At 38.1% G+C, this 22864-nt stretch overlaps 2 protein-coding genes across 6 annotated transcripts in view; one reads left to right on the top strand and one right to left on the bottom strand.

Annotated features, from left to right (window-relative positions):
- Positions 1 to 22864, bottom strand: part of ART3 (ADP-ribosyltransferase 3 (inactive)) — a 139046-nt gene that overhangs the window by 82064 nt on the left and 34118 nt on the right. The gene's annotated exons all lie outside the window — the stretch shown is intronic.
- Positions 19499 to 22111, top strand: CXCL11 (C-X-C motif chemokine ligand 11). Its single transcript, XM_059397078.1, has 4 exons — positions 19499 to 19672; positions 20239 to 20365; positions 20475 to 20547; positions 20777 to 22111. The coding sequence occupies exons 1-4, from the start codon at positions 19516 to 19518 to the stop codon at positions 20816 to 20818; spliced, it is 399 nt and encodes a 132-aa protein (XP_059253061.1). The 5' UTR covers positions 19499 to 19515; the 3' UTR covers positions 20819 to 22111.

Raw genomic sequence — 22864 nt, 5'->3', positions numbered from 1 at the left:
CATTCCAAAAGGGTAAGTATTAAGTTTTCTTTTCACAAAAGGAATGGAAGATAAAAATTTTAGTTGAGTAATTTCTAAGAAAATGAAAAAGCTGTAGTGCAATAAATCACCTGTAGTTTAACTATTCCAGAAAGCCCTCTCCTTTGTAATAAATTTAATTAAGTCAATGGAAAACCATTATTCAACTCCAGGAACAAGAAACAGATCGCCGGTATGTGACCAGCATGAACACACACAGTTAAAAAGCAAAGTAAAATGAACTGTCAGGAACTATTTTTCAAATCTTCAGTCACTGAAAGCTAAGGCTTGTTTCTTCTCTTTGTGCTCATCTTTCAGATCTTTCCCCTTCAACATCAGAAATTTGGTGGAAGACGAATGCCTGCAGCACCTGGCTTGGAAAGTAAGAGGGACCGGTTTCATGAGTTCTTGCAACCAGTGGGGGTTAAAGCCTAGAATTTTAAAGGTCAGCAGGCTTGGCTCAGGGAGAGCCCAGAGGACATCGGATTGCTATTGTACAGACGGCGGGGCAAAAAGCCTGGGGACAGAGAGAGGCAACAGTGATCTGAAGTGTGCTTGGGGCACACGGTGGGGAGGCTATTCGCTCACCTCAGAGAGTATTCCAGAGAGGCAGTGCTCATGGAGGTGATGAAGTCCCAGAACCTAAGTCAGGTTCGGTGGGGTGAGGAGGTTCGGAGCCGACGACTAAAGAAAGAATTCTCAAGACGTCGTTGGTGCAAAAGGTGATTTATTAGAGCACGGGGACAGGGCCCGTGGGCAGGCAGAGATGCGGCTGCCCCGGGTTGTTAGGAGTGGTTGGTTATATACACAGGAGTTGGGTAGGTGAGGACAAAGGGGTGTTCAGAAGGGCTATTGGGGCAAAGAATACTATCAGGATATTGAAGGCTTGGTTACTATCAAGTAAAGACAATTGGGAGTCTGATGGAATGTTACATTCCTGCTATCAAGCATCCTTGTTAATGAGATTTAGGTTTAGAAGAAATTTAACTTTATTTACTTTTCCTTCTACCTCCGCCTCCTTCGGTTTTTATGGAGGGGAGGGTGACATTAGGGCTTGAGGAACTGAGTTCTGTGTCCCTGGAAATTGGGCTATTGATAAGGTAACTTCTTTGTTGTAATCTCAAGGACATTTGCAAACCAAGGGAGACTCCTGTCTTGCAGGATTGTGATCTCAGCAAGTTAACCATTTATCATTTTATGGCAGTCAGGGGTGCCTGAGGAATGCTACACCTATGGAGGGGAGCGGGTGGAGGGGGGGGGTACAAGGTGCCAGCTTTTGCTTTGTCCTCAGCCAGCCTCCTGCTCCCTCATCAGAGGGACCCCTCTGGTAACAAAGGAACTGGCAGGTGCTAATTCCCTCCCCCACCCTTCAACATAACCACAGGACAACCTGCAGCACCCACACAGCACCAATAGTTGCTACCTAACGTGTTTATATCAAGCCCCAGCCTCCTGCCCTCCGGTGGAGCTGCCTTCAAAGCCACACCTGCCTCAATGGCAATAGAGGCCCCACTAACCCCCAGAAGACTTGCCCAAACCCCTGCCAACACCATGTCTCCCAACTCGGGAATTTTGTGAGGCTTTGGTTCTGAGGTGATGGCAACAGGCCTCGTTTCACAAACAAACAAGGGCACACCTAGTCAAAACTTGCCACATTCAGGCGAGGGACCAAACACAGCCCACAACAGACAAAGGGCCTCTGCAGCCGACTGGCCCGAAAGATAAAGCAGTCAGTTCACAAACGCGTGCAGCACGTAGTAGAGACACTCCCTGAACCGCCAGGCCTTGGGGAACAGGACACTATACTACAGGACACAGAGGACATTTCCTCATAAAACCATTACCCTCAAAAACAGGAGAGGTAGCTGACTATCTTAAAACACAGAAACAGGTACAGGAACTTAGACAAAATGAGAAGACAAAGGAATACATCCCAAATGAAATTATAGGACAAGTTCATGGCTAGAGTTCGAAGCAAAACAGATATAAGGAACATGCCTGATAGAGAATTTTAAGTAAATGATCACAGGGATGCCTGAATGGCTTAGCTGGTTAAGCATCCTACTCTTGATTTCAGTTCAGGATATGATCTCAGGGTTGAGAGACTGAGCCTCATATCGGACTCCACACTAGGTTTGGAGCCTGCTATGGATTCTCTTGCTCGCTCTCTGTCTGTCTCTGTCTCTTCTGCCCCTGCCCCCGCCCCTCTAAATAAAATACATAAGTAAGTAAAATAATGATCATAAATACACTCAGTGGACTTGACAAGAGTAGAAGGTATCAGTAAGACTTTTAACACAGAGATAAGGAATAACCTAGTAGAAACAAAGAGTTCACTGAATGAAATGAGAATCAGGTTTGATGTAATGAACAACAGCAGAGTAATGAATTAATGACCTGGAAAACAGAATAATGGAAAGTAATCAAGCTGAACAAAAAAGAAAAATTATGTAAAACCAGAAAAGACTTAGGGAACTCAGTGATTCCATCAAATATAATAGCATCTGTAGTATAGGGATCCCAGAAGAAGAGAAAAGGGAACAGAAACTAAAATTTATTTTAAGAAAACACAGCTTCCCTATTCTCGGGGAAGGAAACAAATAACCAGATCCAGGAGGCACAGTGAACCCATAACAAAATCAAAAAGAGATGATCACACCGGGGCGCCTGGGTGGCTCAGTGGGTTAAGCCTTTGCCTTCGGCTCAGGTCATGATCTCAGGGTCCTGGGATCGAGCCCCACATCGGGCTCTCTGCTCAGCAGGGAGCCTGCTTCCCCCTCTCTCTCTGCCTGCCTCTCTGCCTACTTGTGATCTCTGTCTGTCAAATAAATAAATAAAATCTTTAAAAAAAAAAAAAAAGAGATGATCACACCAACACAAACTGTAATTAAAATGACAAAATGTAGTAGAAACAAAAAAATTTTTAAAGAAGCAGGACCAAAGTCACATACAAGAGAAACCTCATAAGTCTACCAGTGTTTTTTCAGCAGAAACTTGGCAAGCCAGAAAAGAGCAGCATGATATATTCAAAGTGCTGAATAGAAAAAAATATGTAGCCAAGAATACACTATCCAGTAAGACATTCAGAATAGATGGAGAGATAAAGTGTTTCCCAGACAAAAATGAAAGGAGTTCATGACCACTAAAATATCCCTGAAAGAAATATTAAAGGGGACTCTGAGTAGAAAGATCAACAAAAGTGACAATATGAAAACAGGAAACACAAAAGCAGCAAAAATGAGTATTTCTGTAAGAAATCAGTCAAGGAACTCACAAAATTAAAGGATGTAAAATATGACACCATATACCTAAAATGTGGGGAGGCAAGGAGTAAAAACTGGATCCAAACTTAAAAGACTGTCTTATAATACAGTCAGCTATATGCAAATAACCTTATATAAAACCCTAATGATAACCACAAATCAAAAGCCAGTACTAGGGGCGCCTGGGTGGCTCAGTGGGTTAAAGCCTCTGTCTTCAGCTCAGGTCGTGAACCCCGGGTCCTGGGATCAAACCCCACATTGGGCTCTCTGCTCAGCGGGGAGCCTGCTTCCTCCTCTCTTTCTGCCTACCTCTCTGCCTACTTGTGATCTCTGTCAAATAAATAAATAAAATCTTAAAAAAAAAAAAAAGCCAGTACTATATATGCAAAGAATAATGAAAAAGAAATCCAAATATATTGTTAAAGAAAACCAGCAAACCATGAAAGAGAAAGAGAAGAAAGAAGTGATAGAGCAGGCAGTCAATTAGACATAAGCTGGAGGCAAGGCAGTGATGAATAGGTGACACATTCGAAGCCTCAGGGAACAACATTCTGGCTTTGTGGTTTTTAATATCCTGGTCTTGCTGATATCCAACACCCTGTGGCTGACAGACAAGAGCCACAGGTGCAGGACATGGACCCTCCTCTTCAACTTCTGCCCCAGGTAACTTACACCTTCATTATAATGTATTTACATTGTGGTTTTGACCATCTCCCACCTACCCCACCCCCACCAGCGTAGGGGAAGATGGCCACGATAGTTCCAGCAAGAACCCTGTAGGGCCTAAAACTCCCCCTCCCAACCAGCAGAAACAACTTCAGTTTGGACTGCCCTAGCTCTGATCCATAACCTCTGCAAACATAAAAAGACATCCCTAACCCCAGTGTGGTTGCTACCTCTAAGCCTTGCCCACTTTCCCACCTTGACTGTGTACTGTAATTAACAGGCCACTTTGTACTTGCTACTTTCCTTCTGGTTGTCTTTATTTGAGTGCATATCCTCAGGAAAATCTTTTGGGGGGAATTCAAGAACTGAAACCCCCATTCACACAATGTAGACTCTCTCATTGGTCACAACTTCAGAGGAAAATTCAGAAACAACCACAAAACAAGTAATATAATGACAATAAATACATATCTATGCATAATTAAACTCTGAATGTAAATAGACTGAGCACTCCAATCAAAAGACATACAATGACAGAATGGATTAAAAAAAATAAGACCCATCTATATGCAACCTACAGGAGACTCATTTTAGACCTAAAGACAGTATGTACTGAAAGTGAGGGAATGGAAAAACATCTATCATGCAAATGGATGTCAAAAGAAAGCTGGAGTAGCAATTCTTACCAGAGAAAACAGATCTTAAAACAAAGACTGGAGGCACCTGGGTGGCTCCATCAATTAATTGGCTCAGGTCATGATCCTGAAATCCCAGGATCAAGCCCTACATCAGGGATCCTGTTCGAGAGGGAATCTGTTTCTTCCTCTCCCTCTCACTCACACTCCCTTCTCAAATAAATAAAATCTTTAAAATTTTTTTAAAAAATAAAGACTGTAAGAAAAAACAAAGGATACTACATATTAATAAAGGATACAACAGAACCAGAAGAAATAACAATTGTAAATATTCATGCACCCAACATAGGAGCACCCAAATACACAGAACAGTTAATAATAAACATAAAATAACTGACAGTAATACAATAATAGTAAGGAAATTTAACACCTTGCTTACATCAATGGACAGATCATCCAATCAGAAAATCATCAAAAAAGCAAAGGCCATATTTCTTATACATATTTTATATACACATAAAATATATATTTATAAAACATATATGTTAACATTCCATCTTAAAACATCAGAATACACATCCTTTTTAAGTGCACACAGAGCATTCTCCAGAATATTAGGTAACAAACTAAGTCTAAACAAATTCAAAAAGATCCCAGTTATATCATGCATCTTTTCTGACCACAATGCTATGAAACCAGTAATGAACCACAAGAAAAAATCTGGAAAGACCACAAATACATGGAGGTTAAATAACATGCTGCTAGATGATGTACTGGTTAACCAAGAAATCAAAAAAGAAATCCAAGGATAGAAATAAATGAAAATGAAAACACAACAGTCCCAAAATTGGGGGGATGTACCAAAACTGTTCTAAGAGGAAAGTTTATAGCAACAGAGGCCTACTTCAAGAAAAAAAAAATCTCAAATAACTTAACCATTCACCTAAAAGTGCTAGAAAAAGAACAAAAACCCAAAAGGAAGGAAGGAAGTATTAATAATTAGAGCAGAAAAAAAAATACAAACAACCAAACAAAAAAACCCAAGAGAACAGATCAACAAAACTGATAGGACTTTTGCCAGACTTAGCCAAAAAGAGAGAGGACTCAAATAAGCCAAATCACAAGTGAAAAAAGAAAAAATGACAACAGACAGTACAGAAATACAAAAGCTTGTAAGACAGTATGAAGAAAAATTATATGCAACAACTTCCCCACTGAATCAAGGAAGAAACAGAAAATATGGACAGATCACTAGCAATGAGACTTAATCAGTAATCAAAGAACTTCCAACAAACAAAAGTCCAAGACCAGACAGCTTTGCAGGTGAATGCTCCCAAACATTTAAAGAGTTAGTGCCCATTTTTCTCAAACTATTCCACAAAATACAAAAGGAAGGAAAACTTCCAGGTTCATTCTATGAGGCCAGCATTACCCTGATACAAACCAGATAAAGACAGTACAAAATAAAGAACTGCAGGCCAGTATCTCTAACGAACACAGATGCAAAAATCCTCAACAAAATACTAGCAAACCCAAATCGAACAATATATTAAAAAACAATCATTCACCATGAGCAAATGGGATTTATTCCTGGGTTTCAAGGGTAGTTCAATATTAACAAGTCAACCAATTTGGTACATTACATCCATAAGAAAAAAGGTAAGAACCATATGATCATTTCAACAGATGCAGAAAAAGCATTTGACAAAGTAAAAATCCATTTATGACAAAAATCCTCAACAAAGGAGGTCTAGAAAGAACATACCTCAAGATAATAAAGGTCTTATATGAAAAACCCCCAGCCAACATCATATTCAATAAAGAAAAACTAAGAACTTTTCCCCTACAGTCAGGAACAAGAGACAGATACCCATTCTCTCCAATTTCATTCAACATAGTACAGGAAGTCCTAGCCACAGAAATCACAACAAAAGAAATAAAAGGCATCTAAATTGGCAAGGAAGAAGTAAAACTCTACTTGCAGATAACATGATACTATATAAAGAAATCCTTAAGACTGCACCAAAAAACTACTAGAAGTGATAAATGGATTCAGGAAGTCACAGGATACAAAATCAACATACAGAAAACTGTGGTATTTCTGTACACTGTAAGTGAAGCAGCAGAGAAATTTAAAGAAATAATCCCATTATAATTCCACCAAAAACAATAAAATACCTAGAAATTAAACTTAACCAAGGAGGTGAAAGACCTGTACTATAAAAACATAGAATACTGAAAGAAACTAAAGGCAACAGAAACAAATGGAAAGATATTCCATGTTCATGGACTGGATGAACAAGTATTGTAAAAATGTCCATACTACCCAAAGTAATCTACAGATTTAATGCAATCCCTATCAGTATACCAACAGCATTTTTCACAGAATTAGAACAACCTTAAAATCTGTATAGAACCACAAAGACCCCGAATAGCAAAGGAATCTGGGGAAAAAAAAAAATCAAAGCTGGAAGTACCACAATTCCAGATTTCAAGTTATATTAAAAAGCTACAGTATTCAAAATAGTATGGCAATGGCACAAAATAAACACATGGGGGCACCTGGATGGCTAAATTGGTTAAGTGTTTGACTCTTGATTTTGGTTCAAGTCATGATCTCAGGGTTGTAAGACAGAGCATATTGGGCTCCACATGGAGCATGGAGCCTGCCTAAGATTCTTCCTCTCCCTCGCCCCTTCTCTAAAAAAGTAAGAGACATATAGATCAATGGGACAAAGTAGAAAACCCAGAAACAAACCCACAATTGTATGGCCAATTAATCTTCAACAAAAAAGGAAAGAATATGCAATGGGAAAAAAACAGTCTCTTCAACAAACAGCGTTGACAAACCTAGAATCGCTACTTGCAAAAGAATGAAATTGGCCCGCTTTCTTAACTCATGCACAAAAATAAACTCAAAATGGATTAAAGACCTGAATGTGATACTAGAAACCATAAAAATCCTAGAAGAGAGCATAGTCAGTAATCTCTCTGACATCAATCATGGCAACATTTTTCTAGATCTGTCTCCTGAGGCAAGGGAAACAAAAGCAAACATAAACCACTGGGACTACATCAAAATAAAAAAACTTCTGCACAAAAAGGAAACAATCAACAAGACTAAAATACACCTATGGAATGGGAGAAGATACTTGCAAATAACATATCTGATAGTATTCAAAATATACAAAGAACTTACACAACTCAACACCAATAAAACACATACTCCAATGAAAAAATGGGCATAAAACACAGATATTTCTCCAAAAAAAAACAGAGAGCCAAAAACCTCATGAAAAGATGTCCAACATCACTCATCATCAGGGAAATGCAAAACAAAACCACAGTGATATATCACTTCACAACTGTCAGAATGGCCAAAATAAAAAACACAAGAAACAATAAATGTTGACAAGGATATAGAGGAAAAGCAACTTCCATGTACTGTTGGTAGGAAAGCAATCTGGTCCAGCCCCTGTGGAAAAAAGTATGGAGGTTCCTCAAAATATTAAAAATAGAACTACCATATGATCCAGTAATCACACTACTGGGTATTTACACAAAGAATATGAAAACACTAATTCAAAAGGATATGTGCACCCCTGTTTATTGCAGTACATTATTTACAATAGCAAATTATGAATGCAGTCCAAGTGTCCATCCATACATGAATGGATAAAGATGATGTGGTATACATATACAATAGAGTATTATTTAGCCATAAAAAGAATGAAATCTTGCCATTTGCAACAACATGGATGGACCCAGAGTGTATAATGTTAAGCAAAAGAAGTCAGAGAACGACAAATACCATATGATTTCACTCATATGTGGAATTTCAGATACAAACCAAGGAAGAGACAATGCAAAAAAACCAGACTTTTAACTATAGCGAACAGAACTTTTAACTATAGAGAACAGACAGCTACCAGAGAGGAGGTGGGTGGGTGGATGGGTGAAACAGGTAAAGAGGATTAAGAGTAAACTTATCTTGATGAGCACTAATATATGAAATTACTGAATCATATTGTATTGTACACCTGTACACTAACACAACACTGTATGCTAACTATACTGGAATGAAAATAATGTTTTTGGAATCAGGTATTTTGCAACTTTACTAGAAAAAAAACGACTGAACTGGAGCACCTGGGTAGCTCAATCAGTTCAAAGTCCAACTCTTGATTTAAACGCAGGGCAGTGAGTTCTAGTCCCATACTGGGCTCCACACTGGGCATGGAGTGTGCTTAAGATTCTCCCTCTCCCTCTCCCTGACACCTCCCCTCCCCGAGCTCATGCATGTATTCTCTCTCTAGCTTTTTTTTTTTTTAAAGAACCCCAAAAACAAAAAAACAAAAACCACACATTTAACTGCATACTTTAAAAGTGTAAAATTCTTGGTATCTAAATTATATCTTAATTAAAAAGCAAGATTGTGAAAATCTAAGGTTTTAAAAACTTTAGGTTGTTAAAAGAATTTAAATGTAGAATATGTGTAATTAAATACATGATTTCAGGATAAAATTTAAATGTTAATTCTCAAAAGGGTAGTTAAATAATGTAAAATAATCATCTAAGAATAGCAGACTACCTATATATCCCAGATTGTGCAATAGAAGATGGAAATAGGAAATGTGTGATAGTTACAGTGATTTTCTCATCTTACAAAAGAAAGAACCAGAAGATACTACTCATGGTTGATGTAAACAAAGGGAAAATGTTAGATTAAAAAAAAAGCTTTATGAATTACTAGCAAAACATAAAACAATGCATTTCTTTCAAGTCACGTAAGAAAAATGTTCAAGAAAAGACATTTAATTTAAAGTGAAAAAGAAATCTAGGTATGCCAACTGCTAGAGTCCCTGTGGGAAAAAGTATGCAGGTTCTTCCAAAAGTTAAAAATAGAACTACCATATAATCTAGTAATGGCACTACTGGGTATTTAAGCAAAGACTATGAAAATGCAAATTCAAAAGGATATATGCACCCTTATGTTTATTACAGGATGATTCACAACAGACAAATCATGGTAACAGCCCAAGTGTCCACCCATAGATGAATGTATAAAGATGAGGTGTGTGTATAAATCTATATATGTAGATATATAGAAATATACACACGCATATACATACAATGAAATATTACTCCACCATAAAGAAAGAAATTTTGCCATTTACCACAACTTGGAGAGATCTAGAGTATATTACTAAATGAAATAAGTCGTTTAGAGACTATAAAACCATATGGTCTTACTCATATGTGGAATTCAAGAAATAAGCAAAAAAAAAAAAAAGAAAAAAGAAAAAAGAAAAGAAAAGAAAGAAAAAAGAGACAAACCAAAAAACTGACCTTTACCAACGGGGAACAAACTGATGCTGACCAGAGAGGAGGTGACTGGGGGGACAGGTGAAATAGGTGAAGAGAGATCAAGAATACATTTATCATGATGAGCACTAAATAATGTACATCTTTTTTTTTTTATTTAATTTTACTTTTTCATTGTTGCAAGACTCCCTGTTTATGCACCACACCCATTGCGCCATGCAATACACGCCCTTCTTAATACCCACCACCAGGCTCACCTTTTTTAATCACTAGATCATACACCTGAAACTAACAGAACACTGTATATTAACTATATTGGAATTTAAAAAAAAAGAAAACAGAAAATAGCAAGAAAGCATTTTTAAAACTTTACCTATTATCAGTTACTCAGTAAGTAAATTCACCCATTAAGCATCCTTTAGATACAACATTTTAAAGTACCTGCACATGGCTCATTTAAAACAAATAGGTTGAGAAAGATTGAGTGAGAAAGATAAAGATACATAAAAAGAAAATAAGGGTTACATTAAAGTAGAACCCAAATTGTAAAAACAATACATGGGAAAAGATTTTTTAAAAATCCACAAGTCATACAACTTTATACACCAAATAACATATAAAAACTGTTAATCATACAAAAATAAATGGATATTAAATTCAGAACTACAGGGAAATGTATTTAGATATACAATTACAGTCAGCATAAATATAAAGGTTAAATAAAAGTCATTTCATGTCAAATAATGTAGGCCTTAGATATTAACAGTTTGGACTTAAAAGCAAAAGGTGATAAAAACTGTTTAAGAATGTTCTTTTGGGGGACACCTGGGTGGCTCAATGGATTGAAGCCTCTGCCTTCAGCTCGGGTCATGATCCCAGGGTCCTGGTATTGAGCCCCACATCCGGCTGTCTGCTCAGTGGGGAGCCTGCTTCCCTCTCTCTCTCTCTCTGCCTGCCTCTCTGCCTACTTGTGATCTCTGTCTGTCAAATAAATAAATAAAATCTTTAAAAAAAAAAAGAATGTTCTTTTTGGGGAGGAGCCGAGATGGTGGAGGAGTAGCAGCTGAGATCACATCAGGCAGCAGGAGACCAGCTAGATAGCTTATCAATCTGTTGCTAACACCTACAAATCCAACAGGAGATTGAAGAGAAGAGCAGCCGCAATTCTAGAAACAGAAAATCGACCACTTTCTAAAAGGCAGAAGCTGCAAAGAAGTGAATCCAAAGCAACGGGGAAGATAGACCGTGGCAGGAGGGGCCGGCTCCCGGCAAGTGGCAAAGCAACAGAACACAAAATCTGAACTTTTAAAAGTCTGCTCCATGGAGGGACATTGCTCCAGAGGCTAAGCTGGAATGAAGCTCATGCGGGGACAGCGTGGTCTCAGGTCCCACGGGGTGACATAAGGTGTCACAGAGCTTGCAGGTATTAGAGCGGGGAAGCCGGCTACAGAGACCGAGCTGAGGAGTGAGTTCTCAGCTCCAGGTTACCTTAAACTGTGATCTGTGGCACAGTCATGCCACTGCTCTTTCAGGACAGAAACAACAAGGTCCAGGGAGACCCCCTGGAAGAGGGCAGGGATCTGCTGGGTCTGGAGACTTCAGGCAGGGCTGTGTGCCAGAGACAGAGACGCTTGGTCACAGGCTGGGTGAGCTCAGAACATGGGCTGGAGACCAGGGAGACGGAGGGATTGAGCACTTTTCTCCAAGGGAACATTGAGGAGTCAGACCCTGAGCTCTCAGCTGCTCAGGCCAGAGATCAGGAGGCCGCCATTTTCAAGCCCATCCTCCCGAACTCTATGGAAAGCATTCAGGGAACAAAAGCTCCTGAAAGCCAACCCAAGCCGATTGGCGGTGCAATTCCACCTCAAGCAAAGACATTTGAGAATCACTAAAACAAGCCCCTTCCCAAGAAGATCAGCAAGAAATCCAACCAAGACCAAGTTCACTTACAAAGGAGAACAGCGGAATTCCAGAGGAGAAAGCAAAGCACGGAATTCATGGCTTTCTCCCCATGATTCTTTAGTCTTGCAAAGTTAATTCCTTTTTTTTTAATTTTATTTTTTTCTTATGCTAAAATTTTTAGCCCTCTTTCCTCTTTTAACATTTTTTAACTAGTTTATCTTAACAACACTTTTCTTTTCTTTTTTTTTTTTAAAGATTTTATTTATTATTTATTTGACAGAGATCACAAGTAGGCAGAGAGGCAGGCAGAGAGAGAGAAAGGAGGAAGCAGGCTCCCTGCTGAGCGGAGAGCCGGATGTGGGGCTCGATTCCAGGACCCTGGGACCATGACCTGAGCCGAAGGCAGAGGCGTTAACCCGCTGAGCCACCCAGGAGCCCCAACACCACCTTTCATAAAAAAAAAAACTTTTTGAACCTTCATTATTATAGACATATTTTACCCTTCATTGTATCTAACTTTATTTTTTATATACACATAGGATTTTTTCTTCTAAAAAAATCTAGAATTAAACTTCTCTCTTTTTTTAAAGATTTTATTTATTTTATTTTGATAGAGATCAGTAGGCAGAGAGGCAGCAGAGAGAGTTGGAGAAGCAGGCTCCTTGCTTGCGGAACAGAGAGCCTGATGCAGGGCTTGATCCCAGGACCCTGAGATCATGACCTGAGCCGAAGGCAGAGGCTTTAACCCACTGCGCCACCCAGGTGCCTTGTAGAATTCAACTTCTTCTAAAAGATCAAAATATACCCTAAATCCAACACAGGGCTTTGGTCTAGTCTCCAGCATGAGCAAATTCTCTCCACTTTCTTTTTCTTTATTCTCCCAAAAAACTTATCAACTCTTTTTTAGAAATTTTTAAAAAAATTTTTTCATCTTTCATATTTCATCCCTTCATCATGTTTACCCTTATTATTTGGTGTGTGTGTGGGGGGGTATTTTTAAAATTCTTTAAAATTTTGGGAGTTAGTTTCTTCTAAGAGACCAAAATACATGCTCGCTTCGGCAGCACATATACTAAGAGACCAAAATACTCCCCAAATAAAGTGGGTGACTCTGTTCTATGCACCAGTCAAATATATATATTTTCTTTTTCATATTCTTTATTTTTTTCTTTAATTTTTTTTCCCCTGAACTTCTTTTTATCCCTTACTTCCCCCTACAATTTGGGGTCTCTTCTGATTTTGTTAAAGCACATTTTCCTGGGGTTTTTGCCATCCTTTTAGTATTTTATTTGCTCCTTCATATATTCTTACCTGGATAAAATGACAAGGCAGAAAAACCACAAAAAAAAGAACAAGAGGCAGTACCGAAGGTTAGGGACCTGATCAATACAGACGCTGGTAATATGTCAGATCTAGAGTTCAGAATGACAATTCTCAAGGTGCTAGCTGGGCTTGGAAAAGGCATGGAAGATATTAGAGAAACTCTCAAGAAATAAAAGCCCTTTCTGGAGAAATAAAAAAAACTAAAATCTAAGTTGAAATAAAAAAAGCTATTAATGAGGTGCAATCAAAGATGGAGGCTCTTACTTCTAGGATAAATGAGGCAGAAGAGAGAACTAGTGATATAGAAGACCAAATGACAGAGAATAAAGAAGCTGAGCAAAAGAAAAAAAGACAACTACTGGACCACGAGGGGAGAATTCAAGGACAAGTGATACCATAAGATGAAACAACATTAGAATAATTGGGATTCCAGAAGAAGAAGAAAGCAGGGAACAGAAGGTATATTGAAACATTACTGTAGAGAATTTCCCTAATACGGCAAAGGGAACAACCATCAAAATCCAGGAGGCACAGAGAACATCCCTCAAAATAAATAAGAATAGGTCCACACCCTGTCATCTAATAGTAAAACTTACAATTCTGAGTGACAAAGAGAAAATCCTGAAAGCAGCCTGGGACAAGAAGTCTGTAATATACAATGGTACAAATATTAGATTGGCAGAAGACTTATCTACAGAGGCCTAGCAGGCCAGAAAGAACTAGCATGATATAGTCAGAGCACTAAACAAGAAAAATATGCAGCCAAGAATACTATATCCAGCTAGGCTATCACTGAAAATAGAAGGAGAGATAAAAAGTTTACAGAACAAAAACTAAAAGAATTTGTAAACACCAAACTAGCTCTACAGAAAATATTGAAAGGGGTCCTCTAAGCAAAGAAAGAGCGAGCCTAAAAGTAGTAGACCAGAAAGGAACAGAGACAATATACAGTAACAGTCACCTAACAGGCAGTACAATGGCACCAAATCCATATCTCTCAATAGTTACCCTGAATGTAAACAGGCTAAATGCTCCACTCAAAAGACACAGGATATCAGAATGGATAAAAAAAAAAAAAAGGCATCAATATGCTGTCTACAAGAAACTCATTTTAGACCCAAAGACACATCCAGGTTTAAAGAAAGGGGGTGGAAAACAATTTACCATGCTAATGGACATCAAAAGAAAGCTGGGGTGGCAATCCTTAGATCAGATAAATCAGATTTTAAGCCAAAGACTATAATAAGAGATGAGGAAGGACACTCTATAATATTCAAAGGGTCTGTCCAACAAAAAGATGTAACAATTTTAAATATCTATGCCCCTAACATGGGAGCAGAGAACTATATAAACCAACTAATAACAAAATCAAAGAAATACATTGACAATAATAAAAGAATAGTAGGGGACTTTAACACTCCCCTCACTGAAATGGGACAGATCATCCAAGCGAAAGATCAACAAGGAAATAAAGGCCTTAAATGACACACTGGACCAGATGGACATCACAGATATATTCAGAACATTTCATCTCAAAGCAACAGAATACACATTCTTCTCTAGTGCACATGGAACATTCTCTAGAATAGAACACATCCTGGGTCATAAATCAGGTCTCAACTGGTATCAAAAGATTGGAATCATTCCCTGCATATTTTCAGACCACAATGCTCTGAAGCTAAACTCAACCACAAGAGGAAGTTTGGAAAGGACCCAAATACATGGAGACTAAACAGCATCCTTATAAAGAATGAATGAGTCAACCAGGAAATTAAAGAAGAATTGAAAAAGTTAATTGAAACAAATGATAATGAAAACACAATGGTTCAAAATCTGTGGGACACAGCAAAGGCAGTCCTGAGAGGAAAATATATAGCAATACAAGCCTTTCTCAAGAAACAAGAAAGGTCTCAATACACAACATAACCCTACACCTAAAGGAGCTGGAGAAAGAACAACAACAAAAAATCTAAACCCAGCAGGAGAAGAGAAATAATAAAGATCAGAGCAGAAATCAATGAAATAGAAACAAACAAACAAACAAAAAAAAAACAGAACAAATCAACAAAATGAGGACCTGGTTCTCTGAAAGAATTAGTAAGATTGATAAACCCCTGGCCAGACTTATCAAAAAGAAAAGAGAAAGGACCCACATAAATAAAATCATGAATGAAAGAGAAGAGATCACAACCAACACCAAAGAAATACAAACAATAAAATAACATAATATGAGCCACTCTACACCAGCAAATTTGACAATCTGGAAGAAATGGATACATTGCTATAGACTATAAACTACCAAAACTGAACCAGGAAGAAACAGAAAACCTGAACAGACCCATAACCAGTAGGATTGAAACAGTCATAAAAAATCTCCAAAAAAACAAGAGCACAGGGCCAGATGGCTTCCCAGGGGAATTCTACCAAACATTTAAAGAATTAATTCCATGGGGCACCTGGGTTAAGTGGGTTAAGTGGGTTAAGCCTCTGCCTTCGGCTCAGGTCATGATCTCAGGGTCCTGGAATCGAGTCCCATATTGGGCTCTGTGCTCAGCAGGGAGCCTGCTTCCCCCCACAACCGTCGCCTGCCTCTCTGCCTTCTTGTGATCTCTGTCAAATAAATAAATAACACCTTTATAAAAAAAAAAAAAGAAGAGGAATTAATTCCTATTCTCCTGAAACTGTTCCAAAAAATAAAAATGGAAGGAAAACTTCCAAGCTCACTTTATGAGGCCAGCATTATCTTGATCCCAAAACCAGACAAGGATCCCATCAAAAAAGAGAATTACAGACCAATATACTTGATGAACATAGATGCAAAAATTCTCACCAAAATACTAGCCAATAGGATCCAAAAGTACATTAAAAGGATTATTCACCATGACCAAGTGGGATTTATTCCAGGGCTGCAAGGTTGGTTCAACATCCGCAAATCAGTCAATGTGATACAACACATCAATAAAAGAAAGAACAAGAACCATATGATACTCTCAATAGATGCTGAAAAAGCATTTGACAAAGTACAACATCCCTTCCTGATCAAAACTCTTCAAAGTGTAGGGATAGAGGGCACATACCTCAATATCATCAAAGCCATCTATGAAAAACCCACCGCAAATATCATTCTCAATGGAGAAAAACTGAAAGCTTTTCCGCTAAGGTCAGGAACACGGCAGGGATGTCCATTATCACCACTGCTATTCAACATCGTACTAGAGGTCCTAGCGTCAGCAATCAGACAACAAAAGGAAATTAAAGGCATCCAAATCGGCAAAGAAGAAGTCAAATTATCACTCTTCGCAGATGATATGATACTATATGTGGAAAACCCAAAAGACTCCACTCCAAAACTGCTAGAACTTATACAGGAATTCAGTAAAGTGTCAGGATATAAAATCAATGCACAGAAATCAGTTGCATTTCTCTACACCAACAGCAAGACAGAAGAAAGAGATATTAAGGAGTCAATCCCATTTACAATTGCATCCAAAACCATAAGATACCTAGGAATAAACCTAACCAAAGAGACACAGAATCTATACTCAGAAAACTATAAAGTACTCATGAAAGAAATTGAGGAAGACACAAAGAAATGGAAAAATGTTCCATGCTCCTGGATTGGAAGAATAAATATTGTGAAAATGTCTATGCTACCTAAAGCAATCTACACATTTAATGCAATTCCTATCAAAGTACCATCCATCTTTTTCAAAGAAATGGAACAAATAATTCTAAAATTTATATGGAACCAGAAAAGACCTCGAATAGCCAAAGGGATATTGAAAAAGAAAGCCAACGTTGGTGGCATCACAATTCCGGACTTCAGGCTCTATTACAAAGCTGTCATCATCAAGACAGCATGGTACTGGCACAAAAACAGACACATAGATCAATGGAACAGAATAGAGAGCCCAGAAATAGACCCTCAAATCTATGGTCAACTAATCTTCGACAAAGCAGGAAAGAATGTCCAATGGAAAAAAGACAGCCTTTTCAATAAATGGTGCTGGGAAAATTGGACAGCCACATGCAGAAAAATGAAATTGGACCATTTCCTTACACCACACACAAAAACAGTCTCAAAATGGATGAAGGACCTCAATGTGAGAAAGGAATCCATCAAAATCCTTGAGAAGAACACAGGCAGCAACCACTTTGACCTCAGCCGCAGCAACATCTTCCTAGAAACATCGACAAAGGTAAGGGAAGCAAGGGCAAAAATGAACTATTGGGATTTTATCGAGATCAAAAGCTTTTACACAGCAAAGGAAACAGTTAACAAAACCAAAAGACAACTGACAGAATGGCAGAAGATATTTGCAAACGACATATCAGATAAAGTGCTGGTGTCCAAAATCTATAAAGAACTTAGCAAATTCAACACCCAAAGAACAAATAATTCAATCAAGAAATGGGCAGAAGACATGAACAGACATTTCTGCAAAGAAGACATCCAGATGGCCAACAGACACATGAAAAAGTGCTCCATATCACTCGGCATCAGGGAAATACAAATCAAAACCACAATGAGATACCACCTCACACCAGTCAGAATGGCTAAAATTAACAAGTCAGGAAATGACAGATGCTGGCGAGGATGTGGAGAAAGGGGAACCCTCCTACACTGTTGGTGGGAATGCAAGCTGGTGCAACCACTCTGGAAAACAGCATGGAGGTTCCTCAAAAAGCTGAAAATAGAACTACCCTATGACCCAGCAATCGCACTACTGGGTATTTACCCTAAAGATACAAATGTAGTGATCTGAAGGGGCACATGCACCTGAATGTTTATAGCAGCAATGTCTACAATAGCCAAACTATGGAAAGAACCTAGATGTCCATCAACAGATGAATGGATAAAGAAGAAGTGGTATATGTATACAATGGAATACTATGCAGCCATCAAAAGAAATGAAATCTTGCCATTTGCGATGACGTGGATGGAACTAGAGGGTATCATGCTTAGCGAAATAAGTCAATCGGAGAAAGACAACTATCATATGATCTACCTGATATGAGGAATTGGTGATGCATCATGGGGGCTTAAGGGGGTAGAGAAGAATAAATGGAACAAGATGGGATTGGGAGGAAGACAAGCCAAAAGTGACTCTTAATCTCACTAAACAAACTGAGGGTTGCTGGGGGGAGGGGGGGTTGGGAGAAGGGGGGTGGGGTTATGGACTTTGGGGAGGGTATGTGCTTTGGTGGGTGCTGTGAAGTGTGTAAATCTGGCGACTCACAGACCTGTACCCCTGGGGATAAAAATATATTATAAGTTTATAAAAAATAAAAAATTATTTAAAAATAAATAAATAAATAAATAAAAATAAAGCTGCCCTGTGACCCAGCAGTTGCAGTACTGGGTATTTAGTCTAAAGATACAAATGTAGGATCCAAAGGGGCACGTGCACCTGAATGTTTATAGCAGCAATGTCCACAATAACCAAACTACAGGAAGAACCTAGATGTCCATCAACAGATGAATGGATAAAGAAGATATGGTGTGTGTGTGTGTGTATATATATATTCCATTGCATATATATATGCAATGGAATACTATGCAGCCATCAAAAGAAATGAAATCTTGACATTTGCGATGATGTGGATGGAACCAGAGGGTATTATGCTTAGCAAAATAAGTCAATCAGAGAAAGACCATTATCATATGATCTCCCTGATATGAGGAAGTTGAGAGGCAACATGGGAGGTTTGGGGGTAGAAAAGAATAAATGAAACAAGATGGCATCGGGAGGGAGACAAACCATGAGTCTTTTAATCTCACAAAACAAACTGAGGGGCTGCTGGGGTGAGGGGGGTAGGGAGAGGGTGGTGGGGTTATGGACAATGGAGAAGGTATGTACTATGGTGAGTGCTGTGAAGTGTGTAAACCTGGCGATTCACAGACCTGTACCCCTGGGGCTAATAATACATTATATGTTAATAAAAAATTTAAAAAATTAATAAAAAATGTTTTGTTTATACTGATGTGAAGAATGGAGGGTGAACAGAGTAGGAAGATAGTCTTCCTGAATGAAAGAATGAATGGCAAAAAAAAAAAAACGAAAGAAAAAAAAATAATGAATGAATGGCAATCAGAATTCATTGCCCATGGTCAATCCCAGAATGAAATACATTTCTAGGAAATGCTGATTTGAGAAGGCTGGTTCCCATTTGGGTGTACCTTATTCTATGTTTATATAGCTCTTTGCTCTTTACAAAGTGCTTTCACATTCCTAATACTTGTAGCACTGTAACAAACAGGAAAGGACAGTGACATGTAGATGAGAACAAAATAGAAACTCTTGGAAGCAAAAGAGCATGACTCAAGAAGGGGAATTCCTGTTGTCCTAAGAGGACTGCAGGTGTATAAAAATGCCTTACATATGCCAGTCAAGAACCTTCTTTCACATTCAGCGTTTCTACTCCCTCCAAGAAGAGTATCAACACTGAAGCAGCGGCACCAGCGGCGAAAGACAAACATGAGTGTGAAGGGCATGGTTATAGCCTTGACTGTGATAGTCTGTGCTACAGTTGTTCAAGGTATATGGTACCTTTTATTTCTTAGCTTATAAATTCATTTTCTAATGCTTCAGATGTCTTTGTTTCCATCTTTTCTTAAAAGGTTTAGTAAATTTTTATTTAATCTCAGACATTAGAAGTTACTACTGCTTTGACAGACAATGTCTGAAGTGTTTAAGGTACTAGAAATGATTATTGAAGCTAGAATTGATAAACTTCATGGAGTTTTTGATTTGGCTACAATATCTGGCAAGAGCCTTTAGCAATAGTTTTAAATATCTGTTAACAAGATTTTATGTGAGATAATATTATTAGCTTTCTGGATATATTCTTGAGCATGGAAACGAGGGAGATTATCTTAATCTCCAATAACTTTTCATGCTTCCTTTTATTCTTTAGTGGTTTACAAATTTAAAGAGAGAATCAACATGTTACTTATGTTCCTTTCCCAGTAACAGCGGTGTCAAGTGCTATCTGACAGATTGCTATCTTGATCCTTAATGAGAACCCTTCTTCACCAGAATTATAAACTACAATCATCTGTTACAAACAGAAGTATTAGTAACTGATGCTGTGATCTGTTTTAGGCTTCCCCATGTTCAAACAGGGACGCTGTCTTTGCATAGGCCCTGGAGTAAAAGCAGTGAAAGTGGCAGATATTGAGAAAGCAACCATAATTTACCCCAGTAACAGCTGTGACAAAATAGAAGTGATGTAAGTATGAACTTGCTAAAGAGGACAGTGGTGGGAAGCTTTTTTGTTTTTGTTTTGCTTATGTTTTTCCAACCAAAACTTAAAACTATTTTGGATCTTCCCTTAACAGTATCAACCTTAAAGCACGTAAAGGACAAAGATGCCTAAATCCCAAATCGAAACAAGCAAGCATTATAATCAAGGTAGGGTATCAGATTACTGGTATTTTATAATTAATTTTAACCAAGACAGATCTTTTGAGAAAACAGACTTGAAGAAAAGATTGTTCTGCTAGGATTTTGTGTGAAGCATTTTGATAAGAGGGCTTTGATTTCACTTTCTTTTTCTGCCGGAAGTTTTTACATGTCAACTTAATCACTGGGAAACAAGAACAGCACAATGCCAAAAAAACCTCTCATTTTCTCATTTCAGAAAATTCAAAGAATGAATTTTTTAAAACATCAAACTGTGTGAAGTCCTGGGGAAAGAGGATTTGAAAACCTAGAACAAGTTTAACCGTGACAACTAAAGTGATAAGAATTCCACAGTAAGAAACGGATTTTCTTCCTGCCTGTTGCAAAGTACATTCATTCACTTCTATGTCAGCAAACCTCAGAAATCTGATAGTGAGAACTATTCTTTTGTGTCCAAGACAATATTTCTGTATCTAGAAGTTATGTGTTTGTACTTGATCTATCCTGCCATATTACAACTTTCACTTACAATGGATATATTAACATTATTACTGGAGTCAAGACTGTATATTTGAATGCATCCGTGTGTGTAATAAACATTCCCCAAATAATTTTTAATGCAAATCCACACTTTTCCCCCACAATAACAGCACATATATGTTCTTATGTATATTACCATTTTATGAAAAGGCTGTAATTCATGAAATGTACTATGAAAAAAATTATAAGCGAAGGAAACAGATAAGACTATAAATATTTCATAACTGAATTAGTAGTTCTGGCTTTAATTTTATTTTTTTAGCAACTTTTTTTTCACTGAGATTTTGTTGTGGTGGCTTGGTTTTATTTATTTATTTTTTAAGTCAGCTCCACACTGGGAGCCTAACACAGGGCTTGAATTCCCAACCCTGAGATCAAGACTTGAGCTGAGATGAAGAGTCGGACACTCAACCGACTGAGCCACCCACGTACCCCTTTCATTGAGATGTGCAATAAGGATATGTGTGTTTACTGTGCATTTTGGTTTTATATATACTTAAAAATTGTAGCAATAATTTGGATACATTTTAACTTAAATATAAAACACTTTTGTCTACCAAAAAATGTTGAAAAATGAGTATATGCATATGTCTGGCAATCACCTCTACTTTCTGGGGTTTTCTTTTTTTAATTTAAATTCCAGTTATAGTTAATATATAGTGTGATATTAGTTTCAGGTGTAGAATTCAGGTGGCTTCAACACCTACATCCAACACCTGGGTGCTCTCAGAAGCATCCTCCTCAATCCCCATCATCTATTTAACCCATTTTTCCTCACACCTACCTCCCCTTGGTAACTATCAGTTTGTTCTCTATGGTTAAGACTTTGTTTCTTGGGGGGGTGCCTGGGTGGCTCAGTGGGTTAAAGCCTCTGCCTTCGGCTCAGGTCATGATCCCAGGGTCCTCGGATCAAGCCCCATATTGGGCTCTCTGCTCTGCAGGGAGCCTGCTTCCTCCTCTCTCTCTCTGTCTCTCTCTCTCCCTGCCTCTGCCTACTTGTGATCTCTGTCAAATAAATAAATAAAATCTTTTAAAAAACCTTTAAAAAATAAAAAACTTTGTTTCTTGGTTGGTCTTACCCCCCTCCATGTTCATCTGTTTTGTTTCTTAAGTTATACATATAAGTGGAATTTATGGTACTTGTCTTTCTCTGACTGACTTATTTCACTCAGTGTAATAATATTTTCTAGCTCCATCCGAGTCATTGCAAATGGCAAGATTTCATTCTTTTTTATCGCTGAGTAGTATTTCATTTTATATATATATATATATATATATATCACAATATTTCACTGTGTGTGTGTGTGTGTGTGTGTGTACATCACATCTTCTTTATATTTTCAGTAATCAGTGGATATTTGGGCTCTTTCCATAATTTGGCATTTGACGAAGTATAACATCCATTCATGATAAAAACCCTCAACAAAGTAGGATTAGCAGGAACATCCTTCAACATAATGAAGGCAATATACAAAAAAACCTATGGCTAATATCATCCTCAATGGGGAAGAACTAAGAGCTTTTTGTCTGTGGTAGGAAAAAGCCAGGGATATACACTCTCGCCACTACAAATTTAACATCGTCCTGGAAATGCTAGCCACAGCAGTAAGACAACAAAAAGAAATAAAAGGCATCCAAATTGGCAAGAAGGAAGCCAAACTTCCACTATTTGCAGAGGACATGATACTCTATATAGAAAACCTGAAAGGCTTCACCAAAAAATCGCTAAAATTGATACACCTATTCAGTGAATTCACAGGGAATAAAATCAATATACAGAAATTTT

The sequence above is a fragment of the Mustela nigripes genome, chromosome 1 (assembly GCF_022355385.1).
Source record: "Mustela nigripes isolate SB6536 chromosome 1, MUSNIG.SB6536, whole genome shotgun sequence".
NCBI lineage: Eukaryota > Metazoa > Chordata > Mammalia > Carnivora > Mustelidae > Mustela > Mustela nigripes.
This window is presented reverse-complemented; position numbering and strand designations above follow the sequence as displayed.

Bases quoted from the DNA above. Each gene is read 5' to 3' on its own strand.
- CXCL11 (XM_059397078.1), top strand. From the start codon at position 19,516: ATGCCAGTCAAGAACCTTCTTTCACATTCAGCGTTTCTACTCCCTCCA. The intron at 19,673-20,238 runs GTATATGGTACC...GATCTGTTTTAG, and splicing joins CTGTGCTACAGTTGTTCAAG to GCTTCCCCATGTTCAAACAG. The intron at 20,548-20,776 runs GTAGGGTATCAG...TTCTCATTTCAG, and splicing joins AAGCAAGCATTATAATCAAG to AAAATTCAAAGAATGAATTT.